At 38.1% G+C, this 15110-nt stretch overlaps 1 protein-coding gene across 4 annotated transcripts in view; it reads right to left on the reverse strand.

Annotated features, from left to right (window-relative positions):
• Nucleotides 1–15110, reverse strand: part of LOC109087256 (chromodomain-helicase-DNA-binding protein 5-like) — a 32887-nt gene that overhangs the window by 13087 nt on the left and 4690 nt on the right. For 2 of the 4 annotated variants that reach the window (XM_042766521.1, XM_042766523.1), the window contains exons 2-23: nucleotides 14089–14246; nucleotides 10262–10453; nucleotides 10066–10184; nucleotides 9436–9677; nucleotides 8926–9038; nucleotides 8455–8584; nucleotides 7850–8016; nucleotides 7511–7729; nucleotides 6546–6752; nucleotides 6234–6445; nucleotides 5992–6122; nucleotides 4670–4779; nucleotides 4343–4534; nucleotides 4064–4264; nucleotides 3719–3856; nucleotides 3204–3325; nucleotides 2855–3028; nucleotides 2622–2763; nucleotides 1281–1412; nucleotides 551–668; nucleotides 333–457; nucleotides 1–57 (exon numbers count right to left, since the gene is read on the reverse strand). The exon at nucleotides 1–57 is cut by the window's left edge and continues 190 nt beyond it. In XM_042766521.1, coding sequence (XP_042622455.1) covers nucleotides 1–57; nucleotides 333–457; nucleotides 551–668; nucleotides 1281–1412; nucleotides 2622–2763; nucleotides 2855–3028; nucleotides 3204–3325; nucleotides 3719–3856; nucleotides 4064–4264; nucleotides 4343–4534; nucleotides 4670–4779; nucleotides 5992–6122; nucleotides 6234–6445; nucleotides 6546–6752; nucleotides 7511–7729; nucleotides 7850–8016; nucleotides 8455–8584; nucleotides 8926–9038; nucleotides 9436–9677; nucleotides 10066–10184; nucleotides 10262–10453; nucleotides 14089–14246 — 3401 coding nt within the window. Of the gene's footprint in view, nucleotides 58–332; nucleotides 458–550; nucleotides 669–1280; nucleotides 1413–2621; nucleotides 2764–2854; nucleotides 3029–3203; nucleotides 3326–3718; nucleotides 3857–4063; nucleotides 4265–4342; nucleotides 4535–4669; nucleotides 4780–5991; nucleotides 6123–6233; nucleotides 6446–6545; nucleotides 6753–7510; nucleotides 7730–7849; nucleotides 8020–8454; nucleotides 8585–8925; nucleotides 9039–9435; nucleotides 9678–10065; nucleotides 10185–10261; nucleotides 10454–14088; nucleotides 14247–15110 lie in introns of all 4 variants that reach the window. The other 2 variants (XM_042766520.1, XM_042766519.1) reach the window with 1 other exon arrangement.

Raw genomic sequence — 15110 nt, forward strand, 5'->3', positions numbered from 1 at the left:
AAAGCGATAGATCATCACCTTTTTATTTTGCCCGATACGATGTGCCCTGCTGAATGCCTGCAAGGACAAAGAGAAAAGATAGATGAAGAGAAAAAGAAAAAGAACACAGCAAGAAAAACAAAACAAAAAAAAAAATAAAAAAAAAAAATAAAAAAAATAATCAAACATATATATATATATATTAAATTAAATATCACCCATATATATATATATATATAGTGTAGTGTAGTTCCTTATAGTGCAGCTTAATACTTTTCAAAAGAGTACTTGAACTACTTTAAATTATATGTCACTGTTTAAAGTATCTTCCCCAGCATTGTTGTTTGCATTACCTGAATATCATTGTGTGGGTTCCAGTCAGAGTCATATATGATCACAGTGTCTGCGGTTGCCAGATTGATACCCAATCCTCCAGCACGTGTGGAGAGCAGAAAACAGAACTGCTGAGCTCCGGGTGCTGCACACAGGGTGACAGTGACAGACAGTCAGTATGAGTGCCTTAGTATCCACTATCCCCCACACACACAGACATCACTGCTGGCATCCTCACCGTTAAATCGATCAATGGCCTCCTGTCGCAGCCCCCCTGTGATGCCCCCATCAATACGCTCATATTTATATCCTTCAAACTCAAGGAAGTCCTCTAGCAGGTCTAGCATCTTTGTCATCAAAGAGAGGGATCAACAGTGCAGGATGAGACACAAACTGGAAGATAACAGTGGTATCCAACAATGGGACAAATGGCAGTGTTAAGCAAAATGTTAAGCAAACTCAGCTTGCCAGCTCATGCTTAATTCCATCTATGCAAAATACAACAACAAGAGGTTACAGAAACACGGCCATCCTCTTTAATCAAGCTTAAAGGACTTAAGAAACATACGACATGCCATAACATTAATATGTATGTTTATTTTCAAGCACTTGGGAAATAAAAGGGTGGCAAAATGAAGTCTCATCAAGACATCCTCCCTTTACCTGTGCCATTCATCAAATTAATGGATGCAGTGATTCCACAGGCAATTTAAAATGGGAGGGAAAAGAGTCTAAGGACTTAACAACAAAGCAGAGATTAATATAGGCCCCGCCTTTCCATTTGTCAACTCCATTTAAAAGATGAATGAGCTCTGCACTTATTTTCTATTCACAGTTTACCATCTAATTAATCTTCCACTGAAATAAAGGCAAGGCCGCCACGTATTTAAGTTTTTATTTATTTATTTATTTTTTATTCACAGGGTATTCTAAGCTCTAAAAGAGGGAATAAGTACCGCACACTATACCTGAGAGAAGATCAGAACCCTGTGCCCTTCATCTTTCAGTTTTTTGAGCATCTTCTGAAGCAGGGTGAGCTTTCCTGAGGATTTCACCAGGAGGTTGCCATCATAAGAACCATTGGGTAAGACCGGAGCTTCCTGCACATATAAAAATGAAAACATACAAAACACTTGACAAATGTAAATAAAATATTATTATATAAAAGTTGTTTTATAGACTATATTATAAACTATTGAAAAGTGTGGGGTTGGTAAGTTTTTTAAATGATTTTGAAAGAAGTCTGACATTATTTGAGCAAAAATACAGGACACACAGTAATACTGTGAAATATGAATACAATTTAAATTTACAGTTTTCTCTTTTAATTTATTCCTGTAATGGATTTTCAGCATCATTACTCCAGTCTTCGGTGTCACATGATCCATCAGAAATCATTCTAATATGCTGACTTGGTGCTCATAAAACATTTCTTTTTATTATCAATGTTGAAAACAGTTGTGATGCTTTATTTTTGGGGGAAACATTTTTTCAGGATTCTTTGATAAATAGAAGGTTTAAATAAGAAGCACTGATTTGAAATAGAAATCTTTTGTAATTTTTGCTTTTGATCAGTTTAATAAAAGTACATATTTTTTTTTTTTAAATGAATGTTTTGTTAGAAGACACATCTGTAGCAACCATTAAAACAGCTCAGAAATTAAGAACAGTGCTTAGCACCAAAATGCAAGGGTTTTGTGGGGGCGGTTGGAGTGGCATGGCATAGCTATTGCTATGGTCTATGTACTGTAGCTTTTAGCTCAATAGAATTGATTACGTGAGTGTTTTGGGTTCAAATCAAAAGGCCCCAGTCTCTACGATATTCTGGTTTCTAGATATGGCTAAGGTCCCTCCAGTGTAGGCATGGGATTGTTTCATAATCCACCAAGTGAAGTCTATTCATGCAGGAAAGCACATCTCTTTAAGCCACTTAATTTGAGGTATCATTCATGTCCATAGCTCCTTCACATCCATAATTTTGAAAAACCCTTAACTCTAAGTATACGCAATAGTAAAAGTGGTGCTTGCCATAGCAAGCATCATTAATAGTCAGCAGGCAATGTTTCTAAGAGTAAACAACTTCAATATCACAGAATGTTTTTTTGTCCTTAAACATGAGAATGTAAGATAAGCCCGATATTATGCATTAAATTCGCTGCAGATATAAGAAACAATACACTCCTAAACCCAAGTTTTTAAATAGCTCTTATAAAACAGAAAATGTATTGCCATTACATGTGCTAACAATAAACCACTGCAGTGATATAAACTGGGGGCCTCCATATGTTCCCCTCCCCTCCCCTCCTCACCACTGCAGCAACTGGAAACAGGTAGGGATGGTTGCAACATTTCTTCAAGTCCATCATGATGTTAAGAAGAGACACCTGGTTCCCTCCTCCCTTGGAATTCAACGCCTCAAAGTTACGTGTTAAAATGAACTTGTAGTATTTTCTGTGACAGAAAAAAAAAATAAAAATCTTATGATATTGTGTGATAATAAATTAAATTGTAGTATTATAGGAACAGAGAGCCTAAGACTGACTTCTGCATTGGGCTGAGCTCTACCCGCACTATGAGCTCGGTTTTTGCTGGCATGTTCTTAAACACATCTGCCTTCAGTCTCCTGAGCATGTGTGGCCCAAGCAGGTCGTGTAGTTTCTTAATCTGGTCCTCTTTCGAGATGTCCGCAAACTCCTCCAGAAAGCCCTCCAGGTTACTGCGCACAACAACATTTTCATTTGGATATAAGGGAAGATAGAATTCACTTCCATCAAATCATATGAAAAACATGTTTCAATCTAAACCCTGTGATCACTCTGCGGGGGAACATTATTCTATGAGTGGATCTACAGTATGAATCACCAGGTGAATCACGCAGTCTGCAATCTTACTTGAAGCGCTCCGGGGTAAGAAAGTTGAGCAGGTGAAAAAGCTCTTCGAGATTGTTCTGCAAAGGGGTTCCAGTCAAGAGCAGCTTATAGTAGATTCTGTAGCCATTCAGAATTCTGAAAAACTGAGCATTCGTTTATAGATTATAATCTATTACGATATAAAAAAAAAAAACGTCTGAAACACTGAGAAATCTGTGATTCAAAATTTGATACTAAACCTGAAAATATTTTTTCACTAGATTCTTAAAATGTTTCAATGAAATTTTCCTAAAATATTTCATTTTAGTTGTTCATGCATTATTACTTTGAACAGTGTACAACAAAGAAAACATATAAAGTAAAAGAATAAAAATATTTAAAATTTCTGTACTATTGGGAAAAATGGTATTAAACTATATATTAAACATTGGTATTAAATCATATAAATTATAGTGGATTTATTTTATTTTTTTATTGTACACTTCATTATTTTTATGAATATGATGATGTCATAAATCTTTCCTTGAATTCTGTACCTTTGACTGGTTATTCTTCAGTCGGTGGGCTTCATCCACAACCAAACAGGCCCAGGCAATGGAGCCAAGTACTGCCTGATCAATGGTGATCAGTTCATATGACGTCAACAGGACATGAAACTTTATCGGTGTGTCCTTCTGTGATGAAAAACTCTGATCAGAAACAATGCACCTCTAAATGAAACCTTTCAGAAGCTAGGATGCTTTTTAAAATTGTTTGGATGCTGAAATATGTAATCAGGTACCAGTGAGAGGATGATGTAAATCAGCTTTGGTTTGGTGCAAAATATTGTTTAGGGGTATAAGGCATCAAAATGTTGACGCTAGTCCACCACACTCTCTTACCTTCATGCGGAAAACCTTGCGACCCAATTTGACGGTGCTGTCCTCGAAGGTAAATTCATTCTCGCGTATGACAGCCCTGCTGTCTTTGTCCCCTGTGTAAGTCACAACATAGAAATCCGGAGCCCACATCTCAAACTCTCTCTCCCAGTTGATGATGGTAGAGAGTGGCGCACTGACCAGAAATGGCCCTTTGGAGTGACCCTGAAACAAGCAACTCTGTTATACTCTGTTCCCTTCCTCTCTCAAATGTGTTTGAAAAAGTTCAATTGGCGCCCAGACCTCTTTGTAGAGTGAGTACAGGAACACTATAGTCTGCACAGTCTTGCCAAGACCCATTTCATCAGCCAAGATTGTGTCGGTTCCTTGGGCCCAAGAGAATCGCAACCAGTTCAGGCCTTCCAGCTGGTATGGGTGCAAAGTTCCCCCTGTGTCATCAATGTACCATGGCTGCTGTTCAAACTTGATGGTGGGCTGTGACCAATGACACATAAATAGGAGAGAATGACACTGAGATTCAGTCTAAGCGAATAACTGAAAAAGTGTAAATTCATAAAGCAAGATAAATTCAGCCATGAATTCATGAAGCAAATTAGTAATTGCACTCACATCCACAATCGGAGTGTCTGGTGGAGGTTCTCTCCTCTTTATTTCCTCTTTGAGTCTCTTTCCCTTTCTGAACAGCAGGGGGTGATGGCTTTCACCGAGCACCTGATTCCAAAAAAAAATCAAATTAATCTATTCCACCTCACACACAACACACTTTACAAAACAAATTTCTTTATTTTCTTCATTTTTTTCATCATAAGCACAAATCAATTTTTCCTTCCATTTTTAAAACTAAAGTTTAGTTTTAAACACATTACATAACTGTCTTAAATTGTCACATATATTGTCTTTCAAAAATAGAGCATGAAAACAAGTCAAAAAATTTATTAATTGTAGTTATATTAATAATAAATTTATTTCAAAATTAACATTTATATTTCCAATTTATCATAAATATATTTAATATAACTAAAAAAGAATTATAATTCACTACTTAATATTTATGTAGTAGTATTTACTGTAAAATAGCTAATAACTAGAAAGACAGCTTAATTTAGATTAATTTAGAAACCCTGTTACCCATTCTGGAAAAGTTTTTGTTTTATTTTAGAAATGCTCTATTTAATTGGATGCTTGTTTGTTGTCTATTGCTAAAAATGAAGTGCATGATTGCAGAAATCGCAGGCCTTCAATTTTCTTTTCTTTTTTTATTGCCAGTCACCGCCAGCGATTTTGATAAAAATTTTAAGGCCTACAGTATATTTTGCTGGATGAATATTTGAATATGCAATACACCAAAATAAAGATCAAAGCCTCTACTTTTAAACAACAACAACAACAAAAATCTGTTTTAAAGCATTCTTTTTTTATCAACACTTGAATATAGGTAGGTTTCATAAAAATTTATAATTTTGAACAAAAAGGTGAGAAAATCAAATTTTTATCAAAAACTACATCTGGATAATATTCAGTATGATTATTAAAATCGCTACCATCAATTCCTCCAAAGCTTGCACAGCCATATACCACTACCTGGATCATCACTTTACTCCATAACATTATGCAGTTTTCATTTATTTGCTGTCTATTGCCGATGATCGCATTATTTATCATATGCATCTATTTATATAAGAGATCGCTAGTTCCGTCCTGTTCACGTGTGTTTTTTTGTTCGGGTGTGTAATAGCGCCCCCAGAATATATCAAATAGCGCCCCGAGTGTATATCAGTGAAAACTCGTCAATGGCGGGGAAGCATTGTCTTCTAAATGACGAGATAACTCGTCAATTGCGGGGAAAGAGTTAATACCCTCTTCATGGAAAGCTCTTTATGTGTGTTTGCGCCCATTTAAATCCACATGAAATTTAAATGAAATGGCTTGCCTGTGGTCCCAGTAGGCTTGTTTAAAGCTGTCATAATATGGGATGTCGAAGTCATCGGTCTCCCAGGTACACTGATCATATGGCAAATCTCTCCATTTAATCAGGTAGTGTACATCTCCGTCCTTATCAAAACTTCAACATACAAAACACAGTCTTAAGGCATATAATTATACAATAATTTCCTGCATGAAAAGCACAATTTCTGAAGTATAGCATTAGCATTAGTAACTGTGGCCCATGTACCTGTGGTTGAGGATCCGATGAATGATCATCCACTCCGGCTTTATGCCGTAACGGTAGAATCGTTCCTCCATGGCTGCATACTGAGGGTCTTTGCTCCTCCTCTTTTCACTGTTAAGCTCCTCCTCCCCAGAGCCGTAGTCGTACGGTGGCGGTTCATCCATGTCATTCTTACGCTGGTAGTTACGGTACATTACCGTGTGATATAGCTCCAACTGCATCAAGGGAAAGAACCAAAATGTAATCAGAGATACAACCCAAAAGAGCATGCATGATTTAATTAATGTCTCTGCTGAGGAAATGTGGGAGTCCCACCTGTAGTTCGCTGACCCAGGAGCAGTGCCAGTAGGACAGCGCAGCCCATTTCACAAACAGCTGCCTCTCTGGACGACCCTTCAGCGGTATTTTGGCCAAACCGTCCACCTTCTCTCCATCTTGCCCAAGAGGAACCTCAGGTGGTAGAGGAGGATCGCCCCACACCCAGTGCAGAATCTTCTGGACTTTCCCTTTTAGTGGTGGACACTAGGGGAAATATGGATGATAGATGATGAACAGTGCTCAACTGTGCACAATGTTCAAAACAATATATGCTTTTACTTGTGCTTTTAAAGTTTGATTTGAGGCAGACTTATAATATATATATTTTTTCTTTTGAAAGTGTCATGAAAATGTTTAGTTCAACTATAATTGTTCTTTTTTTTGCGAAGCTGTACTAACAGACCTAAATAAAATGACCGTGCTCAGTAAGATGTTTTTTTTTTGTGTGTGTGTGTGTGTGTGTGTGTGTGTGTGTGTGTGTTTGAGGGAGAAATTTATACCTTTATTCAGAAATGATGCATTAAATTGATCAAAATTGTCTATTCATCAAAGAAAACATTTCAATTCATAAAAGAATCCTGATAAAAATGATCATGCATGATGGTTTACACAAACACATTAAGCAGCACAACTGTTTTCAGTATTGATAATAATAAGAAATGTTTCTTTAGCACTAAAACAGCATATTAGAATGATTTCTAAAGAATCATGTGACACTGAAGACTGGACTAATGATGCTGAAAATTCAGCTTTGCCATCCAAGGAATAAATTACACTTTAAAATATATTAAAATAGAAGACAATATATTTCACAATATTACTATTTTACTGTATTTTTATTTAAATAATGCAGCCTCGATGAGCATTAAGGACTTCTTTCAAAAGCCAAGTCTAATTTTCAACTATTTCAAAGTCTCTTGAGAATGATTCTAACTGAACTGATCCATACAGACGTTTCTCACCATGCATCGTGGACACAGCCATTCTCCATTGGGAATTTCAGGAAGCGGTGGGTTGAGACAGTGGATGTGGTAGGAGGAAGGGCAGGTGTCACAGCACAGCAGCTCTCCTCCATCCTTACACACTCTGCAGAACTCCATGTGGTCATCTTCCTCCTCACCAACAACCTCATCTTCGTCCTCCTCATCATCTTTGGCCTCCCACTGAATGCCTTCTTTTTCCTGAGAGATGAGGCAGTAAACTGTCAGACTGAATAGCACAGCTTCTGTGGCCTTGAATGTACAAGAATGTATTTCTTTGCATGTATATGCTTGTTGTGAAGCAGGGAGGGATTTCCTCACACAGTGGGGGCAGCTCCATTTGCCCTCAGGGGCTTTCTCCAGTTCTGGATCCAGACACACCAGGTGATATGCTCTGGGACAGGTGTCACATAGAATGATCTCTCCTCCCTGCTGACAAACCTCACAGTAGTCTTGATGGTCTGTCTCGTAGCCGTCTCCATCCTCTCCTACTTTAACAATAGAGTTCAAAGTGAAACCTAAATAGTTCAAGTACTGTGTAATTTCAATACATTATATTTCATAATTTTAACAACAATATTTCAATGTAATAAACTTTGATTTTGTTATCAAGACTTACACTACCGTTCAAAGAATTGGCATCTGTACAATTTTTTTAAATTCTTGTATTTAGCAAGGACACTTTTAACTTATCAAAAGTGTGAGTACAGACATTTATAATGTTACAAAAAAAGTTATTTGAATCCTGAGCAGGAAATCAGTATATTACAATGATCTCTGAAGGAGTTATAGCTATATTTATATATAATGGCTAGCTATATATATATATATATATAGCTATATATATATATATATATATATATATATATATATATATATATAGGTAGTGTAGTTAACAACAACAATAATAATAATAATATATTCACTTTTTCTTTTTTTCTGTCCTCTGCGGGTTGACTTCTTCTTGGGTGCCGCTGAAGTATCTGAGCGTACAGAGGCACTGTGAATGCTGATGTCATCAAAGTCTGAAAAGTCATCCAGGAAATCCTCCTCACTCTGAGAAACAAGGCATTAAAACAGTTAAAGCATTCCCTAAAATGAGGTCATACTCCTCAAACTGGATGATTTCATGTGACCGTTTATGCAAAAGGCACAATAAGTCTTCATCAAACATGAAAAGGTCATAACATGGAAAACAACTTCAGAAAGAACCTAATAAAACTGGGAGGAACCAGAACACTTGGGAAGAATATCTATACAAATGATCCATGAATTGTTCTGGGAAGTGGAAAAGCTAAAACATTATTCAGTTCTCTCTCAATTAAATAGCTAAGGGGAATCTTACCATGTGATACAGGTTAAGCCCTAGAAAGATTTCAGTGAAAGCACATTCTCACCGAAGAGCCTTTTTTCCTTTTTCCACTCTGGCCTGCTTTCGATTTGGACTTCTTCGGTTTCCCTTTCTTTTTTGTTTCTTTCACTGGCTTGCTTTTTTTTTTAGCGCCAGGCCCTGCAATGCAGTCCAGATGAGATAAACAAAACAGAAACTTTTTTTTAGATCTGAGAACAATACTGCATTCTTCGGACATACATATAACACTTTTTTTTTTTTTTTTGTAAACACATATGCGCACTTAATATTTTGATGTTAAAATACTTCATATAATATCCAGGGTCAACTATAAATAAGCTATTCATAGAAAATTACACAGTTCTCTTTTAAGTTTCAAAGTTTAAGTCACACTCGTGTGAGTGAAAAACTAAACACATTTAAATAAAGAATTGCCAACAGCCAATCATTAATCATGTTACATATGTAAACAATGTAAAAACCTCCACTAACTGCTTTGGAAATCTGATCCTAGATATAAACCCCTGTATAACCAACAAAAAGACCATTAAATTACCCTTTCCCTCTTTGGTTTTGGCTTTCTTGATTGGCCCAGATGGAGAGATCTGTTGGATACTTCTAATACAGATGGGCGGAGCCACGTTGACAGTTTCCACGGCAGCAGCCACGGCAGCCGCTACAGCAGTTGCAGAGGTGCCTTTGAAAGGGTTGTTCGCGCTGAACTCTCTCCATTTCGCTCCGAGCACCGTCATCATTTTTGACATGGGGATCTTGGGGTTCTTCTTGGCAATGAGGGGCCTGTCCACAAAAAAATAGCAAAGAAAAAAACTATTGTTAGACAATGAAGTTGAATTTTTTTGTGGCAAATTTTATACGAGGCCATGCATTGTGGTGATTTTACCTCAAGTACTGGATGTTGTCAGGCACGACGAATCAGAAATCAGAAGCATATACTAAAAGAATGTCTATCAAATTAAATATTATGCTGGTTACAGTAGACATGCATGGTGTGGGTCTGACAGTACATCTTATTTCAATGCCTATTATTAGAAAACCTGTCATCATAATGGCATTACTTCATACAGGCATTAGCATTTGCCAGAAGGAATGTGTTAAAATAGAACAAGACAGCTTGACAGCAGGGCATTAGAACTTTGTCCATGCAGAAGGAAAACTAAAATCCTACCTAAGAAACTGGCTGAAGGCTTTGTAGTTGGTGATGGTTTTATAGTCGTCCTCTGAGAAGGCATACTGCACATCTTCGAGACCCCACTCTTGCATCAGCTGACTGGATGACTTTGGTTCCTGGTGTCACATGAGAAACCGTTATTCATTTATTCTCGTGGCTAATAGAGCACAATAGAGCATTTCTAAGTGAGAACCTTCATGTTTCCATCATCGTCATCATCGTCGTCCTCATCATCGTCTTTCTTTCGCTGTTTAGTTTTTCTCTCCTTCTTCTCTTTGGGCTTCTTCTTTTTCTTCTTCAGGTTGCTGTAGGTGCTGCTCTCACTTCCTGACCTGTGACCATGATCCTCTCTGTCTGACATGTCATCTAGCCCACTAGGAAGCCCCTGTGAGTACAGGCGGAGACATTACAGAAAAAGATGAGGAACACTCAAATAAAAATTAATGGGAGAAATTGTAACGCTCAATATGGCAGCTGTAGAAATGATAGTTAAGCCTTTCAGTAAAGAGCAAATCTCCTTTTTGGTGGAATCTGAACACACACATTAGCTGAACCCAACTGAAAAATACATTTCAGTTTTTAGTTTGATTTTAGCATAATTTATGATACCCTTATTGTCAGATTATTGCTGATTTGATGTTATTGAATCTTTATCTTAACAAGCACTTTTACAAATTTTCCCATTCACAGTAGCTAGCATTTCATATTTATTATCATAATGATAACCAAAATCGATGTTTCATAATACCAAATGTTTTTTTTATATTTCTAATGACAGCATAAAAGATCTTTACCATTGTGTTTTGTGCCATTGCTTTAGCAAAGCATCTGCCAATTGAGCTAAAACCAACAATGCAATACAGCTTAGTACACTTAGCGAACCACAGAATAGTGCATCTGAAATCTGATGCACTGCATGTTTCACAGAAAATATTGCCTCTGCCAAAATATGACTTTAGTACTTGTAGGAGGCATTAAACGGAGATCCTTCTAATTGGTAAAGACCCCACATCCACAGGCTTTGATTAAAAACAGGCTTTTACTATGGCGTAACTATTGATAAATGTAAAATCAACTCCACATTTTCAGTAAAGGAAAAAACAGATCATTATGACACTATTATTAATCATACTGCTAAGAAACACACGTTTCAGTGGGTGGATTACTGTGTGTGTGTGTGTGTGTGTGTGCATGCTTGGAGAAAGCCTGTTGCTGTGCTGCAGCTGTGCGTGTGTGTGTGCAGACGTCTCACCGGCCCTGTTGCTGTGCTGCAGCTGTGCACTGGCTGGCAGACGTCTCCCCGGCACAGGGTAGGCCGGCACTGCCGCAGAGCGCACAAGCTCCACCAGCAGCCGTTCTGAGTTGCCATGGAAACCAAACTGTGCAGTGTTGGGAGTGTGGTGGGGGGGGTGTATGGGGAGCTCTCTCACTGCAGCAGCCAATGGAACAGCGCCATCCAATCAAATGTGTTTGCATAACGAGCTTGTTATGAAGAGTCCCCATGGTTGCAGTGCCTGTGTTATTGGGCCCGTCTAGACAAATCTCAATCACGTACATGGGGGAGGGAGAAAGTGAGAGAGGAAGGAGAGAGAGTGAAAAAGGAGGGGTGCTCATGCAAAAGGCAAAGACTAGAACCACTAAAGAGCTTAACAGCTGGAGCTGAAAGGTCTCCTAAAATCCAAGCCACAATTTTCTGACAATGTACCTCAAAAGGGGAAAAAAAAGATCCAATGTAAATAATGTGTCACAAAGATGTATCCAGGCTGACACCATCCTGCAGTTCTTCTCTATAGAAAATGTAGTATTTAAAGGGGGAGTTTGTCTAACATTTTAAATTCTGTCATCATTTACTCACCTTCATGTTGTTTGAAACCTGTCTGAGTTTCTTCTGTGGAACATGAAAAAGAAATTTCGGGTAGATTATCGACTTTTCAGAAATAAGATTTAATTGGTTCTTTTGTCTTGTGACTATTCACAACACATTTAATTGTTAAATCTAATTGAATGCAAATTAGTTTTGTGACCTGGATGGGAAGACTTTCAACAAATTATTACAGTTTCAGGCTTTTCCACACGCTTAGTTACTGTAATGCTTTACAAGTTGGAAAATAGCAAATGAGTTAAATGAACAAAATAAAAACCGTTTATTAATTAATCTGTATTATTTTCCTGTTAAAATATCTAAACATAAAATAACATATTTTCAGAGTAATATCCTATTATAAGTAATATCATAGTAATAAGTAATATTACATAAGTAATATCATATTATACAATATGTTTTCAGAGAAGATATCTTAAATTAATCTTTTCCTCATGCCTTTTTTAAATAAGATCTCATTAGTTATTGTTAGTTAGTGCATTAACTAACAATGCATTTGTAACTATGATTGACAGAATAGAAGTATTTCTATTGATAATTTAACACAACTTATTTTAAAATGTTACCTTTTTTTCTTCTAAACCTACAACTAACCAAATGTATTTAGGTTTATGGTTCTACTATTAACATTTTAATATCTTTTGACTTACATTTCAATATTTTTGTATAGAAAACACTACAATTTAATAGAAATGTTCATTTTAAGACATTTTTTGCAGTGTATAGCTATGTTACTTTTTGTCCTTTTTGGAGCTTGATAGCCCCCCCGTTAACTCATTCACTTTTTTGTAGTATGGAGTATGGAGAAGAAAAAAAGCAGTGTGAACACTCTGCCGCAGAAGAAAGTTGGTCATTTGGGTTTGGAAGGACATGAGAGTAAGAAAATTATGAAAGTACGTCTTTAAATACTGCATTTATAGTGTCAGACATCTTTGGGATCTTTTCCCCAAAAACATCCTCATCTTCAACATACCAGGCAGGAAAAAAATGCTCTTCCGTACAACTGAAATGTCATTTATCATTGTTTACATCTGACAAAGCACCAATTCTCACTCTCCCGTTACAATCCCTAGACTCTCCACAGTCTATCAGGCTCCGGCGCAGGTGGCCGGCTTTGGCAAGCTGAGCTGTTGGACTTGCGGACAGCAGAAGGGCAGGCGGCGGTTTTGACCTGCATTGATTTGAGCCCATGTCTGACACGGCACTGCAGGGAGAGCATGACTGACGCCAAGCAGGGCTCTTAGCTGCTGAGGGGAGACCTCTCTGCCCTCTCCACGGCACATTTACCACTGCTGTGAAGAAGGGAGGGTTGAGAGAATGACTGAATCTGTCCAAGGAGGCAGATAAAGCGAGGGAGGGATAAGGAGGAGAAAAAGAGGAATCCCTCTCATTATCTAAATGGTGAAAACAGTCAGCTGGGGGGCACTGTGACCGACTGACCTGTCAAATGTTTTATCTCTCGCCAAGGCGCAAAGAGAGAGCTGACTAGAAAAAGGCTGATCAGTAAAAAATATGACAAAATACACTAAGGTCAGGCAAGTTGTTTTATACTGATCATTCAACCTGGCCTTACTTATGAGTGCTGTGATGTAATGTAGGCTGAAGGAAGATCAGGGTGCTACTTGTTGTATGGATGGTCTAATGTCAGCCTAACTTTTCTGGGAGGGAGCCCTGAATTATTATTTTTTAATAGGACAGTCCCTGTCTTCTGTGGAACACAAAAGAAGATATTATAAAACATACATTTAAAAAAGTGCATTTTTTTATTCATACAATGAAGATCAATGGTGTTCAGTGTTGTTTTGGACCCCAATGTATGGACAGTTGTACAAAATTGTAAGTCACAGCCATGATAAGTTGAGCAAACAAATAGTATCTATCTGACTGAACCTTTGACCATTATGAACTAGTTGAACTTGACCTGCTCAGGTTTTCACATTAGAAATGTGATCACCTCACAGGTGACACATTTACAGTAACTGATCATGCCACTCAAAAACCAAAACCACTAGGATGCTATGAATACTAGAAATGCTGATTTAGCCTCACAACATGAAAATAACTTGCATTCTGATGATGTCATAACAACATCTGTGTCATCCATGCTTCAATCAGTTAGATAGCAATTAAAAGGTTACCTCCTTTTTCTTCTTTTTCTTAACTTTGGGCTCCTTTCCCTCCATTATCTTGCTGGGTTTCTTCTTCTTATGCTGTTTAACTGAATCATCCTCAGAGAAAAATCTCTCTAAGGGTGACAGCGGGACACTCCTCCGAAGTTCACCATCCTCATCCTCATCTGAGAAAAAACACAAGAGGTTCACACTTATGAGATCCATGCATACATCACATCACCCCCATCTATTTATCAATCCATTCATCCATCCATCCTGTTGTTTAATCTGTCTGTCTGTCTATTTGTCTGTGAATGGTTTGCCTGTGAAGTGGACGCTCCTTCACTCCATTAGAGTAAAAGCAAATATTTTCTGAAAGGGGAGCGAAAGGAGAGAGGTATCTGCCACCTACTGAACTGTGAATCTCTCACTGTAAACAAAAAACTGCTGTCTGGCAGCACATATTCACTGTAACACTTCAATGATGCCATGCTGTCAAAAAAAAAAAAAAAAAAAAAAGACATCAGGAAGGCATCGTCTGCAACCGAGCACTAAGGTGCAACTCCTGCCGCCTGTCTATCGTCAGCTTAGATGGTGGGCCATGAAATATGCAGTGCGCATGGTGGAGTCAATCAGCTGAAGCCCTGTCCCGCAGCCCACCACGCCCCGTGGGAGCTGCCGGATGAGGGGTTTTCCCAGCCTCTTGGATGCTATCCTCGAAATCCACTTAACCTTCATTTAGCTGCCACTCTTTGACGACTTCAGCTCCGGTGAGAGCAGCCCCTGCCTATAGGGCATTTTGGGGTATTTACTCATGTAAAATACAGAGCTTCCTGTCTCTCTGTCAGCCGCTGGGTGTTTTTTTCTAATTTCAATCTTCTGCCGCACATAAACAGAGCAGTTGCCTGTGAGATGACGGATATTTAGGGCAGTGCGTCTGCAATGCATCTCACAGGGAGGCTCTTTCATGTCGGCAGAATATGTCTGCTGCCTGCCAGGCGCATCAAGCACACATCTCGTCTCCATTCATGTCTCACTTACAGTCGTGA

This window comes from Cyprinus carpio, chromosome A11 (assembly GCF_018340385.1).
Source record: "Cyprinus carpio isolate SPL01 chromosome A11, ASM1834038v1, whole genome shotgun sequence".
Lineage (NCBI taxonomy): Eukaryota > Metazoa > Chordata > Actinopteri > Cypriniformes > Cyprinidae > Cyprinus > Cyprinus carpio.